The 21,187-nt window shown below is 32.8% G+C and overlaps 1 protein-coding gene across 1 annotated transcript; it reads right to left on the bottom strand.

Annotated features, from left to right (window-relative positions):
• Positions 1-4,294: 4,294 nt before the first annotated feature.
• LOC134260400 (GTPase IMAP family member 4-like) lies at positions 4,295-19,806 on the bottom strand. The gene is made up of 3 exons (XM_062742959.1): positions 19,785-19,806; positions 5,160-5,204; positions 4,295-5,061 (listed from the first exon to the last, which is right to left on the bottom strand). Exons 1-3 carry the CDS (start codon positions 19,804-19,806, stop codon positions 4,295-4,297), a joined length of 834 nt encoding a protein of 277 aa, XP_062598943.1.
• Between the last annotated feature and the right edge of the window lie 1,381 nt (positions 19,807-21,187).

Consider the following 21,187-nt stretch of genomic DNA (forward strand, 5'->3'; position numbering starts at 1 on the left):
TTACACTTTAAGAATTGTTAGGATATCAATTTAAGTTAAGCTATATTGCATACTCAAAGTTAAAATATTCCAAGAAAAAGGAATAAGATTGATTGATTGTATATATGTGTATATTGTTTAACATATTTCTAGAGAATTTTTCAGTCATATGGAGATTTGGGCGTATACCAGTGAAGGGCTTCAAATTTAAACCTATACATGGCACTCAAGGCCATTGAGCAGTGAGGGTTCTTTATCGTGCCAATGCCTACCGTGACACGAAACCTACGTTTTTAAGGTCATATCCGAAAGACCCGTAACATTAACTACTGATTCCGAGCGCTTGGCGAAGTTGCAGTCACTACCTATTTTAACGTCTCGATTTGAAGAGGCGTCGCGAACAAGAATCGAACCTGGGCCTCCAGAGTACCACGCCAACGCTTTACCACTAAGCTACAGTGAACTGTAAAAATTTAATATGAAATACTTATTAATAAACAGTTACAACACGAAATCTAATAACAACCCAAAATTTAATATACCGGGATTATTACATTTTGCGCTAATACATTTTGCGTCAAGATCAACGCAAAATGTAACAGCACACTTTTTATAATTATTACATTTTGCGTGCGGAGTAGGGGGTTGTTATTATTATGAGGGGGTAATTTTGTTGTCCTTTGTTTTTGATTCTTGATAAGAATATAAAAAAATCTTCATGCATAAATTTAACTGGCAGGTGTAAAAATATAGCGAGAGGGGGTTTATTGACAATTATGATTCGATATCGTTCCATACTTGTAAATCGCGTGCATTGCAGACAACCAAAATTTCTCTCTTTTGCTCTCTCTTTCCTTTAATAAATGTCCATAGTACATGTAATACAATGATCAACATACAAAATACAAACGCTCAACTAAATCCATGCCAATCCTCACTATATAGACACATATATACATCCTCACTTCTAATTGCTTACCAATGTTATTTACATGCATTTCAAAAATATTAATAGAGTTCCACGGATTTATAGTCAATCTTTCCTAATTAAAATTGCTATTGCTTAGAAACGTAACATGACTCATTTATAAAAAGACATGTCAAAGTAAAATATTTTTTTTGTAGGTACAGTGATTAAAAAAATGTCAGAAACAGACTCAGGATTTGGAAAAAAAAATACATTTAGTTGTATTTATGTCTACAAAAGATGTTTCGCGTATTCACATCAGTGTCAGAGTTCTAGTAAAGCTAGTTTTCCCATGGTTTTGATATTTAAATTAATTTGATGATGTTTTGTGTAAAACATAATGCAAACATTAATCATAATTTATTTTATTACATATTGCCTTATTACATGTATCGCTGTTTTCAATGCAAATATTGTGTTACGCAAAATGTACAGTGAATTATATAAAAAAAATGCGCTATTTCATTTTGCGCTGATTCCGACGAATAATGTAATAACACAAAATGAAATAATCCAAAAATCGTAACATTTTGTGTTAGATTTTGCGCTGATCTGACACAAAATGTAATAACACAAAATGTAATAATCCAAGTTAATTACATTTTGCGTTATTACATTTCGCGTTGTAACATACATACTGTGGAATCGTTAATTCGTTGGGTCAATGCTCGTGAGTGAGCATTATTTTGCTGGTTCCTTGGGACACAATTTTTTGGGTAAATGCAACTCATATAGACAGAAGATTAAATCAATAAGCTTAAATACTTTCACAAAATAAATGTTCGTTGGGATGTAAATAAATAAAGGGTGATCCCAGAAATCCCCAAATATCGTTCCCACACAAAAATTGATAATAACACATGCAGGATCCCCATGCTACCTCTCTATTGCAGTACATCGTTCACGGTAGCTTTCGCTTCATAATCGGAAGGCCCGGGTTTGATTCTCGTTCGCGGCGAGCGTCAAACCTAAGTCGAAAAAATATGTAGTGACTGTAACGTCGCCAAGCGCTCGGCATCAAAAGTAAAAGTCACGGATTTTTCGGATATGACCTTTAAAACGGAGGTCCCGTGTCACAGTAAGCACTGGCACAGTTAAGAGCTCTCACGGCTCAATGGCCCTGAGTGCCGAGTATAGGTCTAAATTTGAAGCCCTTCACCAGCATACGGTCAAGGCTCCATGTGAGTGAACAATTCTCGAGAAGGACATTAAACAATAAAAAATCAATCAATTTATCTACTGGAATAAATATGTTCCTTGTTTATTATTAAATGACAGTTGAAATCCTTGCATTGTAGAAGGAATCTCATTCAGCGACGCAAGTGCACCTGCTGTGCTTTCATTCACCTATTAGAGAACACCAAACACGTAACGAACAAATTACTGTTTTACAAACGGTAAACTTGTTTACTTTGTGATTACCTGTGTAACTGGCAAAACGTACGGACGAATCACACGTATAGAAAAATAAAAATTATTAGTCAATTTGATAAGAATAATGGCTTTGGTGTTCCATGTAATAGTATTATATAGATATATGCATATGTTCAGGTGTGTGCTTATTAATTCCTTTTAATAAACTTATAATAAATGAAAATTGATCCATGTTATATTAAAGCATTGGCAGACCAGAGGGTGTTTTCGGAGGTTATAACCCCCCTTATTTTTGTACACACACACACAAACACACACACACACACACACACAGAGAGAGAGAGAGAGTAGCTTTTCGGTAATATAGATATTTATACGTCTGATCATTTGAAAAAAAATTCTGCTCACTAGATCTGTAGATTTTTGCGTAATTGCTTTCCTCCGTGTACCCTAACAACACTCCCTAAGGACTTGGAACATCCTCAAGTAACAAGCATTAAGGAAGATTCCAGCGAACTTTAGCTTTACCATTTTGGACCATCTTCAGAAGTTACTAACTTTTAGAAGTATGCATAAATATTTTTTATCAATATAGAAAAATGTTAAAATGTTCCTCTAGTGTACAGAATGGGGAAGGGGCTAACTTTTTCTGAGAATAATCTTTTGCTGCAGTTGTAAATAATATTTGTTTTGAAAGCTCCCTCCACATCTTTTGTTGCTGGAAAAAAGCAGATTTAAGATTGAAAGAAATGTAACGAACGGAAGAGTGACACGAAGCCTCCCTAAACCCTCTCCCAATTTTAAAGTGTCGATATAAGGAACCCGATATAAATATATAACATAACCCGATATTGGTCGTTCATTTCTAAATAGGAAATGTAGAAATATATACTAGGAGTTAAACTGTCTAAATATTTATTCAGCGGAGTATCCAGGAATTTGAAAACAGAGGGGGGGGGGCAGTAGAAGACGGGGAAGTCTGGGGCTGCATTAAAGCCCCCAGATGGTCCATGACAAAGCCCTGGTGGGAATCCAGGGGCGCCATATAGTGCCTAAGCCCCCGAAAAATTAGGAACTCTATAATGAAATATAGGTGTTTCCTGTTGATTTTAAGATTATACAAACACTTTTTTTTAAAAAAATCAAATGTGGGAATGGGTCACGCCCGGTGCCCTGGTGCTCGGTCCGTCTTTCAAATAATAATAATAAAAAATAAATATGAAGCGAGTGATGATATTTATTAACTAGTAATACGGTTAATATCGTTGAGATACGTTCGTTCTTTGCGTTTTTGGTGTTCTCTATATTGAGGAAACGTTATCTTGAACTTTCATATGTCGCTATGATTTGATAGTAATGTACTATAAAAGCGAGTAGATGTTAAATGTTTGTTGTTTGTGAGGTTTGAAGATTTCAACGAATTCATGGTTACCTCGAAATGGAAAATCCCGTAGTAGTTTTTAGCATATTCATTTCATATCAATACCTCAATGCTATCTTTCTTTTATCCAAAAACAGAAAAAAAGAATAGCCGAACTGTATATTTCTGATTCTCTTTTATAATGTTTCCAACCCACGACTCTCTTTGTATGCTCATTAAATATCATGTTTTTTTAAATAGATAGTAGATTTGAAAAACCTTCATTTTTTTTTAAATTGAAAGCAGAGACAATATCAAAAGAAGTTATGGTTACGAGTCATTGACAAAATGCGGCCTCGTGATACAGCCTGGGATTGGATATTGTGTACTATCTACCAAAGGTATGTCGTGAATTATTTTGAAAAATGAACGGGTACTCTGGCCTTTAAAAATCGAGCACGACGCAATTATTTCTTTTATTGATTCGTGTGAATTTTTCTCCTTCTAGAATAGGCCTTTGCTCTGAATCTCTAATTCATAGGTTTACTGTGGATATTTATCTATGTTTTAAATTAAAGCACTTTACGCAAAATCAATTCTTTATTTAAAAAAAATTACAGAATTGTACAAGGGAGGAACCGTTTCTTTACTTCTTCTTTTTGTTCTTCGGGGGGAGTTAGGTTTGTTCTTGCATCTGCCTCCGACATTCCACATTCCTTGGCTTTCTTCTTGAGCAGTTCGTGCGATTCTTTGAACAAACTGTCTGTGTAGCACTCGAAATCATTTTTTTCATACATACTTTCAACCTTATTAAAAAAATCGCACAACTGGTTTTCCATAACTTCTCCTTCTGCCTTATTATTTATACCGATGTATCTTCCGCCTTTCGTTAGATCTTTTATTACCGGCTCAGCCTCGTCAATGAGCCTTTCCAATGAGTTGTCCCCCAAATCGTCGAGTCTTGTGAACACGACAAGAAGATATTTCAAGCACTTATTGTCAAAAACTCTTTTTAACTCTTTCAAAAGAGTTAAATGTTCCTTAGTTATTCGACCTAATGCAATAACCAGCGCTACAACATGGAATCCGGGACTTAAACACCAAAAGCATTTAGATAAAATATCTAATGCTCTTTTGTTGTTTTCGTCATCTTTTTCGATTCCTGGCGTATCAAACACTACAATTTCCTTGCCCTTCCTATGACCAACTCCACAAAAAACTTTCTGAGTTAAAGACTTAGTACTGCAACCTGCAACAAAATCTTTGCGTCCAAGAAGAGAGTTTCCAAATGTGCTTTTGCCACTTCCAGGGATGCCAATAAGAAGAATGTGTCTGGTATCTTTGTCATTCCTGAGAGACCTTTCTAATTCACTTTCTTGTCCTGGGGATCAAAATAAAAAAAATTAAATTATCAGCAACAATAATCGAGCTATATTCAAGAGAAACTAATTAAAAAGAACAATAGAGAAATAAGATTACCTTCGATGTAAAGGTTTTTGGACGTATCCGGTTGAACAGAACATTCTAAATATAAAAAAAAGAGTTTATGACTTTTTTCAGACATTTAGATCTAAGGACATTTTAACAATTGATAATTTTTATTGATATGCATTTCGGAATTAATTCCTTTGCAAATATATGCTTAAAAGATAAAACACATCCATTGTTTTACTAAAGGGTCCTAAAAATCGAAATGATGGAAATGGAATGAATAAAATAGTGGAATTTTACACATTTTACTGTAGACCGTAGACGTTTTTTTTTATTTTTATTATTTTTTTTAAGTGGAGTTTAAATATTGTTAAATATCGGGTTTACCACCAAGGAATTCTCTTTTAAAGTATAGTATCATCACATAATCACTTAGGTATTCTATTTTAAAACGACCTCACTTGGTCAGGGTACATTGATTCTATCGTAGCTAATGCATATAAAAAATAAGGTCTACTTAAAAAATTGCAGTTTAAAGTCAGTGCAAAAACTTTATCTCTTTTATATACTACTTTTATAAGACCTAAGTTAGAATATGCAACCGAAGTTTGGTGTGGGTGTTCTAGTCAAAATTCTGAAAAACTAGAAAAATTACAACTTGCAGCAGCAAGAATAGTCACTGGATTAACCTCATTGGCATTGCGAGATTCTCTCTATTTTGAAACTGGTTGGGAACCACTTGCTGTTAGACGAATGTCCAAAGTAAGAACAACTATGTACAAAATATTTCATAATATGGTACCCGGTTATTTGAAAGAAATATTTCCAAACATTCGATCACAAGAATCAAATTACGTAACAAGACAACACAAAATTACTGTATCCCTAAGTGTAGATTAAATATTTATAAATCTTCGATTGTTCCAATGGCAATAAGGGAATGGAATTCTTTATCTCTTGAAACAAGACAATCCACTGCAATTGGTTCCTTCAAAATTTGTGTAAACTCTCAGAAAACACCCACCCCGTCATTTTTTACTTTTGGTGATCGTTACTGGAGTGTAATTCATACTAGATTAAGACACAATTGTGTCCTAAAAAAAAGACTTATTTAGGTGTAATATTATTGATAGTCCACTGTGTACTTGCGGAAAAATAGAAAATGCATATCATTTCTTTTTTTCTTGTGTGAACTACACTGCCCCAAGAAACGATTTGTTCAATGCTATTTTTAGAATGATAAATTTACGTATTGTAGACACTCATGTTCTATTATGGGGAGATAATTCGATCAGTATTTCTGAAAATGAAAGTTTATTTTTAAATGTGCAATTGTTTATTAAGAGATCTGGTCGTTTTTGAGTAATGCTTTTAGATTTGTATGTCCATACTACATTATTTCAATTCTGTATATATGCATTGCCTATGTTAGATGATTTTATTGACCTTTGGTTCCTGTGTAAATTAATTTTGAACAATGTACTTTGTGTTACAAATTGTTTTTAAAGGAGAGGACGTTCTAAGTTTTTAAAAACTTGTGTCCAATCCTTTTGTAATAACATCAAAACAATAAAATATGTTCAAACCAAATATTGTTACTTTATATATCCGAATATTTTATCAATAAAGACAACTCAACATGCATAGCTGATTTTTTTAAAAAAGATATGTGATAATATATCTCCTTTGCTTTCTTGTCTAATTGACAAAATAATTGTTTATTAGAAACGTTCAAAACTTAAAAAAAAATTGGTTTCGTATTTAATGATACAAATATTTAATCAAAATTTATGATACAAATATTTAATTCAGAAATGCTGATAGACAAGATTTGTCTCACAATTGACTGGCTGATATACATTGTTTAGAGTAAAAGTGAATGATCGATTTTTCTTTTTAACGTTTGTCGCGGGTTTGCTGACCCGATAAATCTGGACCGTACGCAATTTATATGATCTGGATGTCTTTCTTGTACACATGATGATGACGTCACAATAAAAAGGGAAAATTCTGTTCATCATCAAATAGGTTTATATAGATTCAAACAAGTTGCCATCCTTTACAAAAAGGACTACAATACGTGGAGCATTTTGCATGTGTTTTTAACCGAAATTGAATTAAAGGAAATTTCTGAGTTTATTGGACATTCATGCAGACCCTAGCAAAAAAAATACTATAGTAAACTATAGTCCTAAAAACTGATTTATAAGACTTAAATTTTAATGTAAAAGTTGTCTCTTGATAAATAAGCAATTTTCATTTAAATATATTTAATTCTGATGTTGCGTAGATGAACTTAAGTCTTATGAATAAAAAAAAAATACTATGAAATAAAATCTAAGTCATTTTGCATCAAAATATTTGCTTCATCAACTTAAATCAATGTGTTTTTTTTTTACTTCTGTTAAATGTATGTATTGCATTTGAATTAATAACTTTTTTATATTGAAATTAAGAATAACAGCATTTACTATTAAATCATCAAAACACTTACATTAGAATACATAAGTTGTTAAAGTAATTAAGGAAAAACTTTAATTTAATTTGAAATTAAGTCTTATGGTGCTGTTCAAAGAATTTTTTTAGAGGACTAAATTACACATAAAAATCAATTTACAATTGGTGCCAATAATTCTTTAGGAAAGTGAAATGTGTGAATGTGTGCGTTAATCTCAAATATTTTTAACGTAATTAAAGGAATTGGAAGCGTTTGAGTGTACATGTATAACGGCGCGTATCCGTCAAACGACGTTCTATAGGTGCGGCGACTACCTTAATCGGACATGAAATATAATTCGATATTTTGAAAAATATATATTTTGTTTTGATTTGATTTTTCAGGACTGAAAAACATCTCTGAGACCAAAGTGCATAAGCATGCTTTCCTTGATAATTCTTATATATCAGACTGTAGATCTTCAAAATGTATAACCATGATAAAAATTTCAAAAGATTTCGTCGAAAAAGAAGAAAGATATGGAGACTTTAATTTCAGCCAATCAGAGCAAAGCGCACGTCATGCGCGTAAGATCTTATTATTTTGACCATGTGCACTTATCTATGCTTCTTATATGTCCATATAATTTATGAGTTTCAAAGCATTTCATCAAGAAATTAAAAGGTTATGTCTACATCAATTATAATGGAAATTTCTCATGTTGCACGTGCGCGCTCTTGCAAGAACACGTGCATGTGCATGCTTTCATGATAAATCTTCTATACATGCATTAGGCTGCATCATCTTCAAATGCATGACATAGTTTAAAATTTCAAAGTGTTTTATAAAAACAAGAAAGATATTGAGACTTTAGTTTCAGCTAATCAGAGTGACGTGCACGCGCATGCGCATGAGATCTTGCTATTTTGACCATGTCACCTTATCTTTACTACTAATATATCCTTATACTTTGAGTTTCAAAGCATTTCATCAAAAAATGAAAATGTTAAGTCTTTGTCAATTGCATTGATCATTTCAAGTGTTGCACGTGTAGACTCTTGCAAACACGGACGCGCAAAATGACCTTCGTTCCGGAAATCTACACAACTAGTGACATTATAAAGGTTTTACCTTAATCAAATGTGTAGTTTACAAGATCTCTCGCGGAAAAAAAAACTCCCAGGAAGAAAAAAACTAATGATAACTAGAAACGATTAACGAGAGGTCTTCCGTCCGATTCCGAAAAAAACAGTTGAATCGAGCTGAAAATTGATTAAGAGATCTTTGGACACAATGGTTATGAAAGGGGTCACCAGAGTGAAAATTCAACACGCTTTCTATTACGCTATTTGATCCCCTACTCTAAATTTACTTCTATGTACATGTAATTCTGCAACAGTTCATCTGTCTTAGAATTACGGAAGGAGAGTCACTATTTATAATTTCGCTCCGAACGCCACAAGTAAATCTTTGTGCCTTCTCTATGGAGTTTTATATTAAATAGGTGTTACCCTCAATGAAATAAAACATAGAGCGTTCTTATCGCCTAAATTTCGAGTTTTAGAAAGTATATTTAACATCGTACATATTACATATCGTATCTAGCCAAGTAACACTAAAGCAGTGAAACGGCAATTAAGTTTTAATTTTTGTTTGGATATTTAACGTATTTGGTTATAGTCTTAGAAATTCTGTGGATTTTTTCGTCACTAATCTTACAAATTAGGTTTCAAATTAAACAATGTTATTTAAGTGAAGACCAAAGTAAATTTCTGAGTCGTTTCTTAAAAGTTGCGACGTTCATTCTTTTACCATCTAACAAGGACATTCTCGTAATTGCGTTGATGGATTTTCATGAAACTTTTAGCATTGATGACAAATTATAGGAACTTAAGGTGTTTCTATTTCAATTTGATGACGTCACTTCCGGTTCGGAGTTTTCTGCTATTTAGTGAGTTTTAGAGGGTCATTTTGTCCGGCAGTTTTCCCAATAATGGCTCAAGATAGAAACATGAAACTTTCAGGTATGATAGACCAAAGTCTATAGACATGTATAAGGTATTTCATTTTTATTGGAAGTGCCGCACCTCGGCGCTCGCTATGGCCCAAAAATAGTCCTATTGCGAATTTCACGATTTTTAACAACTTTTCTACAATATCTTTTTTACCTGGAAATACTTTGTTAAAACATATAGAAAAAAGAGGTGCAGAATTTCAAGATCTTTCAAATGACATGTCGAAAAAGGGCTGGCCCCTAATATAAAGGGTCTAGAGGGGCCGAAATTGGTTTTTTATATCTCAAAAAGAATTGAGAATTTGTAATAGGTCAAAGAAGCAAAGTTGTTCAAAATGTCAAGCTTAATCTATTGAAGTCGTAAAAATACGTCCGGCGTCGTCACTTCCGGCCTAACTGGAAGTAGTTGAAAAACGCGTAATTTTGCTGTTCTTGACAAGTTTTCGAATAACACATGTCTCTGGGAGCATAATAATTAATTTTCTGTCGTAATACTCATTTCTGCATTAATTAACATGGTTTTAGAGGATTCAAAGCATTCATGGGCGTTATTTCTCATTTTTGTTAAAAATGAAAGTTACTTCCGATCAAACAGGATGGAAAACCTACTCGTTGCGTGGCAACGAGCTTTGCTCTAGTAATTATTTTTATTGTTTTTTTCTTCTTACCGATTTTGTGTACATGATTTCTCGGAAACGGCTCGTTTGATTTCCATGAAACTTTCAGGACTGATAGAACATCACACAACCCTGATATATAATTTTTTTGTTTTGATGGCGTCACTTCCGGTTTTGAGATTTCAGCGATTTAGTTATTTTCAGGGGTCTCATTGTCCATCATTTTTCCCGAAAATGCCTTAAGACAGAAACATGAGATTTTCAGCAATGATAGAGCAACGTGTGCTCTTATGACATACGCCATTTTTCTTCGGAATTGCCGCACGTAGGCGGTCGCTATGGCTCTAAAAAAGTTCTATCAGGGACTTAGAAATTTTTGAACCCTTTTCTGCAATATCCTTTTACATGTTAACGTTATGTAAAGACATATAGAACAAAACTTGTTGAGAATGTCATAATCTTTCGAAAGATATCAACGATAAGGTGCTGACCCCTATAATAATGGGCCAAAAAGGGCCAAGAGTTTTTCCCTTATATCATAAAGAGGATTGAGAATTTGTCATTCGTTAAATTAGCAAGGTTGTTAAAAATGTCAAGCTTTCTCTAATGGGCTCGTCAAAATTCGTCCGGCGACGTCACTTCCGATCAAACCGGAAGTAGTCAAAATTGCATATCTTTGCCTTTCTTGGCAGGTTTTTGGGTAACATCGGTCACTTGAAGCTTAAATCTTAATTTTCTGTCCGTCGACGTCACTTTTGGTCAAACCGGAAGTAGCAAAAATGGCTTAATATTGCTTTAATTAATATAGATTTGGAGGATTAAAATTTTTTTTTGACTTCATTACTCATTTTTTTTAAAAAATGAATGTTACTTCCGGTCGAACAGGGCGGAAGACCTACTCGTTGCTTTGCATCGAGCTCAGCTCTAGTTGTTAATATGATTGTTGTTTATATGAACATGTAAAGTAGGATTACATTGTATATGCATTTTGACTCATGATGCACGTCGTAGTTTTATTTATTGACAAAGTTGTCAACGTACTGATTAACGACGAAACTATTCTGTGGTTAAAAAATTGCTTTGGAATTAAAATTAATTGGTAATATAAGATTACGTCGTTTATCTGTCTAATCTCCATAGATATGTTATGTTTTCGTTTTGGGGTGTTTTGTGAATGACAGGTAGATGTTAACCAGAGAAAAAAAAACTTGGAAAAATTGAGATATAAAAAGAAAGTGTATAGTGTAACGCACTTTGTTAAGTGGACATAAAACTCTGATTACTTAAAATACAAGAAATACTTACGGGCTTGCAGTCTGGAAGGAGGCCTTTTACAACCCAAACACGTGCAAAAGTTAACGGGGTTCTTATTATTACAGTATGTGCACATCCAAACTGAAAAAAGAAGAATATCTCTCACAAGGCATAATGAATCATAAAATACATTCTTATTACCCATGTCTTTATAAAATAAGAAGCAATTACATAGAAAAGGCTTTCATGAATTCACCCTCATGAAAAACTTAAATTTTTAAATCTTTGTTTTGCAATAAATTTAAAACTATGGATGTATGGATTACAGGATCTTCTAGTTTACCTTTTTGAGATCTACCACAGAATATATCAAAAGTGTATGGTATATATTTATGTTATAAAATTGTATGACATATAGAAACACCTACAGGATTTGTTTTTTTTTTCATAAAGCATAACTATAGCAATTTTTAATATTGCATTCCATTCGATAAGTAATTTAAATATAATCCGGCCTTTGCAATAGTAATTGAACTTTATATTCCTAATCAAATAGAATATATATGAATGCATGAGGTTGAATTAGTTTATCAAAGGTAAATAGTGATAGTGACACTTTTATGGATATTCCAGTTCTAAGCGATCAAATCATCGAGGTATTAGTGTGAAATATGAGATGACGACCTCCTTGCCGTCTCCCTACATACACTATGCATTGTACAGATCATAAACCGCGCTACTATATCTCAGAAAAACGTTCACATAAGCGTCACATACCCAGAGGAGCCTTAACACTTAATTAAACAAACAAATATCTACATGATTGAATGCTATTGATACAAATGTATGTACCATTAAGCGTTGCAATCGCACCCTTGATGATAAAAAATCAATATCGCCTTTCCAAAACCGGAAACGGGACGTCATCAGCACTTTAATTTGTGAAAATAATGGATTTTTTCTTTGATTGTTTGAGTTTTTATTTAGTTCTTATTACTTATTTACAATGGTGGTTTCACGTATATATTATTTCTGGAAGATATTTGAAGATATCAAAGAACAAGGAACATTGAAAAAGAATTATAGTGCTAGTGCAATTTGTTTTCAACATCCTTCCAATAGTGTACTTAAAAATGTACAAAAAAAACCTTTTAGGATCAATCTGTAGAAAAAAAAATTAAGAATGTTATAATGCCTTTTGAAAAAGCATAATACCGAAAAAAAGGATTTATTAGTCGGAAGAGGTGCTTTACGAATTTCTAAACGCCGTTCTAACACATTTTCAAAAGGTGTTACAACGCCTTATGTAAAGGCATTATAAGACTTTAAGACATTTTGTTATTACTCCTCTGCAAAAGGCATTTTTACGCCTTACCAAAAGCTATGGTACGCCTTTCTAAATGGCATTATTACGTCTTCCAAAAGGTGTTTTTACACATTTTAAAAAGGTGTTATTACGCAATTGAAAAAGGCATTATTACGCCTTGGTTATTTCTCTGTTGTTTTTTTTTTCATTAAATTACTAACTGAGCCCAACCCAAAAGTGGGAGGGGTGAAATTTTACTTTCAGGGCATGACATGAACAATTATAAGTCTTATTTCTCAAAATAAAATTTTCAACAGATTGTTCATATCTTCCTAGGAAAAAAGCGTCAAATTTTGACACATTTTTTTTTCATACTTGGATATTTAAAAAAACATTAATAGTAATCTATTACAATCAAGATATACTATAAACATGATATAACTGTAACTTTTCTATTGTCAATTTTCCTTATTATGCATCAATATACCTTCATCACCTGTTTACATAGTTTATGTATCTCAACTGATTCTATATGCAAGAGCATGCTATACGTATGCACAAATTCTAAAACGAGGTAAATTATTGAAAAACACGTTGATAAAATGCGCATATCAGCAGTATCGTTTAAAGTTATCATTTCGTAAGTTCTATGGTCGTTAAAATAATCTCGTCATACAATTTATCATTGAGTCAAATGCTGACTTTATAAAAAAAAATCTTTTAAAATTTTCCCACTGCACTTGATAAACATTATTCAGGTTACCAATTCATATGTAAATCTATGAGAAATATTGCTGATTTATGAAAAAAAAAATCTTTATTTTATTTATCCTTAGTACAAATGAAAACAGTTGTCAGTGATATGTGGGGGAAAATAAAATTGTATAATTAGACGGCTAAAATATTCATTAATTTATTTACTCAAACTGGATATTATATGTAATTGATCGAGGCATTTAAACATGCTTAACTTTGTGGGTTGGAATATTGGTATTAAATGAACCATCCATGCATAACAATTATCCTATATGTAAAATGGTTTACTCAAGCTCATGTCAAAAATATTGTCCAGTCTTTAGCCGTGTTAACCCCCTTCACGGAGAAGACATTTTTAAAAGAAAGAAACATCTCTTGTTTAAAATCTTCTTTGCTATAAAAATTAAAAGGAAATAATTTAACCCATTCAGAAAATTATTCACCAGGCATATTCTCCTCGAAAGATTCTTGTTTGTGCTCCAAGAATTTCAAACATAGGTTATCAGAATTTACTGACAACACCACATTGAATGTTGTCTTTAAGTAAGGCAAAGTCCAATATTAAACTTATAATCTAGTAGTATGCCTCCATAAATATAACATTTCACACATTTTATCTGATAGGGCTTGCAAATGCTTGGAAATGCATTTAACTAAAAACTTTTAACTAGTTATCCACCCAGTAAAATCCTGCATTTAATGCAAGTCTGAGAGTGCTCATACTGTGATGCATCAATAGTGTAAGTTTGGTTCAGATACCCCATATTTCTTGGTAATGGATCTGCATCAAAAACTTTAACCTGGCCACTCATCTGGAAAATGAAGGTTAGCTCCAGTATTTGTAGAAAGTCTAATAATGTGCATAGTTGGTGTGCATTCATGCAAGTTTGGTCAACAAAGGGCTTATACAGTACCGACCAGACCCAACTAGACAAGAAGTGGTCCCAGAACTGTTAATGCTAATGCAGTCTCACAGCAGTCCCACAGCAGTCCCAAAGCAGTCCCGGCAGTCCCAGGGGGCGGGGTTTATTAATTTAATGGGCGGAGCTAACTCATAAGTGAAATTTGCAATAAACAATGGAATTATAAACGGCAGTAAAAAATTGATTCTGGGTAGTATGCCCGGAATCTTTACATGTATGCGAAGGTCATTTATGAACAGTACGCAAATAGAAACAAATTGAAATAATTTTTATTGAAAGAAAAAGGCTTTCACACGTACATATACACATGTATGAATTAAACTGAACATGAATGTTAAATCACAATTATCGGGTATATTAATATTAATAATTAATTATCAATAATTAAATTTCTTAATATTCTGTAATTGATACTGTTTCCCATATTTATTTTTGATACAGAAAATTAAACGTGAATTAATAATTTTCCACCAGTAAGAACTAGTTTTTAAAGATTATATCGATATATGGCCAATTTCCATACTATCGGGTAAGAATGTACATCTGTAAATCACTAGAATGGAACTCTCTGATCCTGTTCAAAATTGATTAATCCTGAAAGAAATCATACACATTTCATTTATCAATTTTATTTGTGCATTACATACCGGTAGAGGGAAATAAGGGTACAGTACCCGCATCGTTATTCTTTACAAATCTATCGCGTTCTATTGTGCGTGTATCCTATCGCATCGTTCGTGTATCGTATCGTATCTTGTTTTCCGCTTATTGTGTTTTTCGTTTATCGTGTAGGTCGTTTACGAGGTTCTATCGTGTATCGTGTTTTGCGTTTATTTGTGTATATTCGGAAACCCTCGCTTTTTATCTTAACTACAGGAAGAAACTACCGAGGTATTCAGAGTTTCTTTTTCGTTTTGTTAACTTAAATAAGATTATTTTAACCAAAGAAGAGAAAAGAAAGTTTTATCCCTTAGTTTTTCATCGTTAAAAGAAATATTAAAGCGTGGAAGGGAAAGAATAAATATTTAAAGAATATAATTAATAATTTAAATAATTAATAATGAATTAAATTTAGAAAATAATCATATAATAGACAAGCATAGAATCAATATTACTTTTTGAAAATGAAATAATCGATACCCTGTTTCTTTTTTTATTCATCGAATTGCATGATTTTTAGGTCAAATTAAAATTAATTTTTCTTAATTAGTCAGAGTCACTAGAGGATGATTTTCGGTAAGTTACGATGATGTATACGTACCCCCCCCCCTTCGATTCCGTACATACGATGCGGGTTTATTACTACTTACATGTTCATTGTATAACTTGCTACCGCAGATCGCCAGTCCTTACGCAATGAATCGTCAAAATGAATAATGAAATTACACATTGAACTAACGAACTATAAAAATTGAAGATTGATTAATGTATATATAAAATAAATACCCCAGCGTTTTCTTTTAAAGTCAAACCTAAGATATTCTAAAATATTCTTGAAAGATTCGATTTATCTACAGAAAATAATGTTTTCCGTAAGTTTGTAAAATTAGATTAAACATTCGACCACACTGTGTAAATAAATGTCAACATGCGATGGAAGGAATTATTGGTCGCGTAATTGTAAACAAACACAAAGCCTAGATAGCTGTTCTAGATGAAGATGTATCACGATCAAATTTAAAACAAAGATAAGCCAACATATTAATCTCATTTTAAAATAGTTTTAATACACCAATTATTTTGTCTATGACTACGGGGTCAATGGTTCGCCGCGGTGTGTCGCTTTAGATTTTCTTGGACACGTGTAATCGTAAGAATATGCAATGGTACACACGCTTAAAATCTGGGTTCCAGGTGAATGTGAGAATCGCGCGGTAAATAATTTTTTGTATTTTTTGACTCTTTAAAAGTTCTGTTTATGAGATCCGGGTGTGTATCGTTTTCGTTCATATTGTTTGTGTTCATATTTAAACGAAGAAAAGATACTAGCTCGTGCTTTTTCTACAACTCTTTCTCTTGGAAAGATCTTGATTAATAAAATGAAAATGATTAAATACTCTGAACGGGAGCCAAAGAACACGTTTAAAACCTAATTGAAAAAAAGATATATGATACAGCGTTGTAAAATATTTATTACTTACGGCAGGTTTAGTGCAATTAAAAGTTTTCCTTCAATAGCAAGATGAGAACTGTCAAGCTTTCTTTCCTATAATACGTAAGACTCGAACAAAATAATATTTTCATTGGATAGAGATGGTATTAAGGTCAAGATCTAGTAAACGAAGGGTGCCTACAGATTTATTAGATTCAAGAAATGAATTCCTTTACTGATGCCTTATAACTTTAGCTTGGTCAAAAAAGGTGTTTCGGGGCATAATTTGTAGGAAAATAAGATGAAAAACCATATTTTAAACTGTTATTTTCAATGAAAAATTAAAAAAATTAGACATGAATATGGGAGTTTTTTTCCATAGCACACAACAAATTGTATCCAGATTGCCTACAGTCTTTCTGAAAACCGTCATTTGTATGTTCTTGGTCTCTTCTTTTACACACTGTTAAATTTAATATAGGTATCCGGACTACTTTTCATGTGATTTCAAATTGAATTCCATGAAAATACTTTATTTTCTACTTAATTCTATTAGAGCCGAAAAGTACATGCAAAAGAAAGTTTAAAGTGATTATGACGTCATAATGGATCTAGCACCAAAAAGTCAGTCTAAAAGCATTTACTAGATCTTGACCTTAAGGAACAATTTGATATATTAAAAAAAAATTCAACCATTCTGTGTTTTTATTTGTGTATAACTGTGGGTCGCTGGATTACCCGCCGATTGATTCCCGATGACCGACTTTGCCCTGCGTTATCGAGGGAGCCGCGTTATATAATTGTAAACAAACTAGGTGAATGTAAAGGCGTGCGCTTAGTAAATAAGCATGACAATTAGGGGAAAAAAGCACAAAACACTTCAAAAACTTTATTCTAAAGAATATTAGCATCCAATGTAGCCATGATTTTTATTTCAAGGAAGTTTGTTTTATATACACGCATGAGAAGCACTCATTTACGAGCTGAGTGAAAACAATTACCTGTACATATTTAGGTCATGCATCTAGCTCATTTTAAACAGGACAAGAACAAAATAACAATTTCATAAGATCAGTAAGATGCTAAAGCACAACTTTATTATCAAAAGTCATTGGAAATATTAATCGTTTTTGAGATATATAGCAAATACTTTCAAGGGCACTAGATCCCTAACTCTAGGGGTCAGCCCCTTTTTAATGATATCAAATGAAAGCTCTTGAAATAATGCACAACTTTTATTCTATATGTCTTAACAAAATATTTTTCGTTTTCAAGAAAAAAAGGAAAACATGTGTAAATTTTCACTCTTTTAGGCGTTCTAATTTTTGACCCCTAAAAAGCGCCATTTTAAACACAGAAATCGAAAAACAAAAACCGATGTGCACAACTTCAATCCTTCTGTTATCCAAATCCAGTATAATTTCTGTTCAAGCTTTTGTGGTCTCTGAGCCTTTATCCGGAAACAAAAGCCTACAATTTTTCTTATAAAGGGGAATAACTCATAAGCATAAGTAAATTTTTAAATTGTTAGACATTATTCTGATAGAGTTTATTACCATCTATAATGTCTGAAAATTTGAGCAAAATTTATTAAGAAATGAGTGAGATATGAGGCCTCAAAGTTGCGGTCTAGGAAGCAGAAGAAAAAAAAGAATAAGAATCTTGACCAACAGAATCAGTAGAAGGTCTTCCGTTGGAAACGGAAGACCTTAATCATAATTCAGCTTTCTGAGACATCCAGTGTGTTTTTTTTCTTTAATTAGGCCCTTGAAAATTGGTTGTTTCTTTGCTTTTAATCCCTTCGCGAATTGTTGTGAGGACATTGAACATTTCCTCATCGCTCCAAATTTAGACATACTGCGCACTTTTTTGCCATTAAGCACTGGGGATCTTTTTTGAGCCAGCATCCTCTGCGACACTGGACACAAGTTTTTATGGTCCCTTTTGAAGGACCGTTTTCAATGTTCCTCATCGGTATTTAAACCTGCGATTTTAAATTAGAAACTTACGTCTTATCTTCAAAGCAAAATGCTCTAGAACCATTGCAAATCTCATGGTCCGCAAAAGTTCATTGACTGTGTATAATTAAGCACTGGAGGATGATTTAAGGTTTGAAAAAAATATGCTCGGATATCAAGTCTTTGTGTATTTGAGAATCATGTTTTTTTATTTGATTTATATAAATTTACTTTGGCGTGAGATATTTCATAAGTCGATCATCTAAATTACAGGGGGAATTAACTGATCATGATTTTTGCTTTTAAACGGCGTATGTTTGATACTTTAGTTACATGTAGTTAGAATGTATTTTCAAAGCTGCTGTCAGAAAATAAAATTGTTTACCTACCTACCAATTAAACTTGAGAAATTAGGGTCTATCACATATAGGTCCTCTGAATTTTAATAAAAGGGCAAGAATTTTAAATAGAATGTGATTTTCAGAAAATCATTGAGCCGGAATTAACTTTAGATGAATCGGCACTAACCCTTAAAATTTGAAGCAAATCGATTCAAAGATCTCTGAGAATCATCTGCACAAAATTTGTGCAGGAAAAATAAAAAGAAAATTTAAAAAGAAACATAAGAATGATAGAAGGGTTTTCCGCTGAAGATGGAAGACCCTAATAGTAAGAAACAATAGAATCACTATAAGGTCTTCCGTGAAGATGGAAGACCATAAAAACGTCAGTCAGCATTTGACTCAATGATACATTGCTTTTGCTGACAAGATCATTGTATCGATCATAAAATTTACAAAATGATAACTTTAAAGACACAGCTAATTATTTTGTTTCATCAACTTGTTTGTCAATAGTTTACCCAATTTTAGAAATTGTTCATACGTAGAGCATGCTCTTGCATATGAAATCAACTGAGATATATAAACTGCTTAAGCAGGTGATGAAGGTATATTGTTACAAAAGTAAGGAAAGTTGACGATAAAATAGTTAAAATTTGTTATACATGCGTTCTACATGAATCAATCTGCAAGTACAGAAATTCTGCGGTTCGTCGCTATGCTAAATTATCGGCAAACAGCCACCCCCCCCCCCCCTCTCAATAGTCGGGCCATTTTTGTCAGTCTGGCAACTTGCTGGTTTGTATAGTTTTACTGTATATGGAATCCGTACTTTAGAAGACATATTCCGCTGATCTATTAGATTCATGTAACGGTTAAATGTAGTAGAAATGGTTCATTGCATCTATTTACCAGTAAATGAATTCAATTTAATTTTAAGTTAGTAATTAATGTGCTCCCCCAAAATATACTTACTTTCTGACTCAGCTTCAGCCATCTTGGTATTTTCACTTAACACGCCCTTCGAGAAATGATATACATGCACCTATCATGTGATGCCTGAGGTACTGATAATACATTTCTATATATTTGATAAAGATACATGACCAAGATTTTAAACAGGTAAGATCTATTTGATCGAAATATCTTCTTTTTCTTATTTCTCATTGTCCATAGTTCATAACGGATCGAGACAATCATTTTAATACGAGCTAACGAATATAATTTGTTACTAAAAATATCAAAAAATACTTAAAACCGCCATGTGTCATGCAATCTGTTAGAAAAAAAAAGAGTTGTGTTAAAAGGATATCTGATCGTATCTAATATATTATATTTAACCGTTTAACTACAAACTGAAAGTTATTACTATTAATTTTTAACTTCGAAAAAGAATAAACAATAAAATTGCATTATTACTTGCACATTTTAAATCAGTTTCTAGAATCCAGCTACTTGACTTTTACAAAAAGCACTGACTTTTACAGTAGAGGGCTTATTTTTACACTTTGGCGAACAACGGAAGCTCTTTTAGGATGTAAATATTTTGCTCAAGTTTCACATCAAGGGAAATAATGGGTCATTTTAAAGCACATAATTATGAGTTGTCCTTGAAGAAAACGACAACCATGCTACCCTCAACTCCTGGTTTTCATATTTAAGTGTCCCTTTCATCATACCTATTACCACTAGAAAGGTTTTCCCATGTATTATCAAATATGTACTTCCGTACATAATTCAAGTTTAAATGTCCAAGTAAACCGTCCAGTGTAGAAGTCAGTGCTTCTCGTAAAAGTCCCCTAGTAGTTAGCTTTGCTCTCATGTCGTAGTCAGTCACTAGTAGCTAGCCTGTTTTCTATTTAAAGTCAGTTACTAGTAGCCAGTTACTAGAAGTTTCCTTAACACACTTGTCATAACCAGTTACTAGTAGTTATTTTACATATCTGGATATCTTAAAGGAAAAACTGTCTAGGTTTTTGGTTTTAAGATGTGATCAATCAAGTTGCTCACGTGAAAATTTTTTTAAACGCCGAGACCTTTATGCGTAAAATTATGGGCTAGCAAATTCAACATGATACCCCACCCACCAAAAAAAGACAGTTATGCCTCATATTTAAATTTTTAGCTGATCCTTATAGCTCAATAGTAAGATTTCTCAGAATCCCCATTAAGTGTATTACTAACAAAAATGCAGCAAAAAAAGCAGACAGAAAATTTCTTTTGATTTGATTTATTACTTCTACCATACTGGAGTATAGAGCATGCAAATTTCTTTAAGTCGTGTAAAAAGGGACAACCAACTGCCTCACAAAACTACTGCATCAATGCTTTAGCAGGTCAAGACCACTACCCTTTATGGAAGGTAATTTTCAACATGT

This window comes from Saccostrea cucullata, unplaced genomic scaffold (assembly GCF_032062105.1).
Source record: "Saccostrea cucullata isolate Sc308-1 unplaced genomic scaffold, CSIRO_AGI_Scuc_v1 ctg449, whole genome shotgun sequence".
NCBI classification, from domain to species: Eukaryota; Metazoa; Mollusca; class Bivalvia; order Ostreida; family Ostreidae; genus Saccostrea; species Saccostrea cuccullata.

Bases quoted from the DNA above. Each gene is read 5' to 3' on its own strand.
- LOC134260400 (XM_062742959.1), bottom strand. From the start codon at position 19,806: ATGGCTGAAGCTGAGTCAGAAA. The intron at 5,205-19,784 runs GTAAGTATATTT...TTTTATATTTAG, and splicing joins GGCTGAAGCTGAGTCAGAAA to AATGTTCTGTTCAACCGGAT. The intron at 5,062-5,159 runs GTAATCTTATTT...TTTGATCCCCAG, and splicing joins CAAAAACCTTTACATCGAAG to GACAAGAAAGTGAATTAGAA.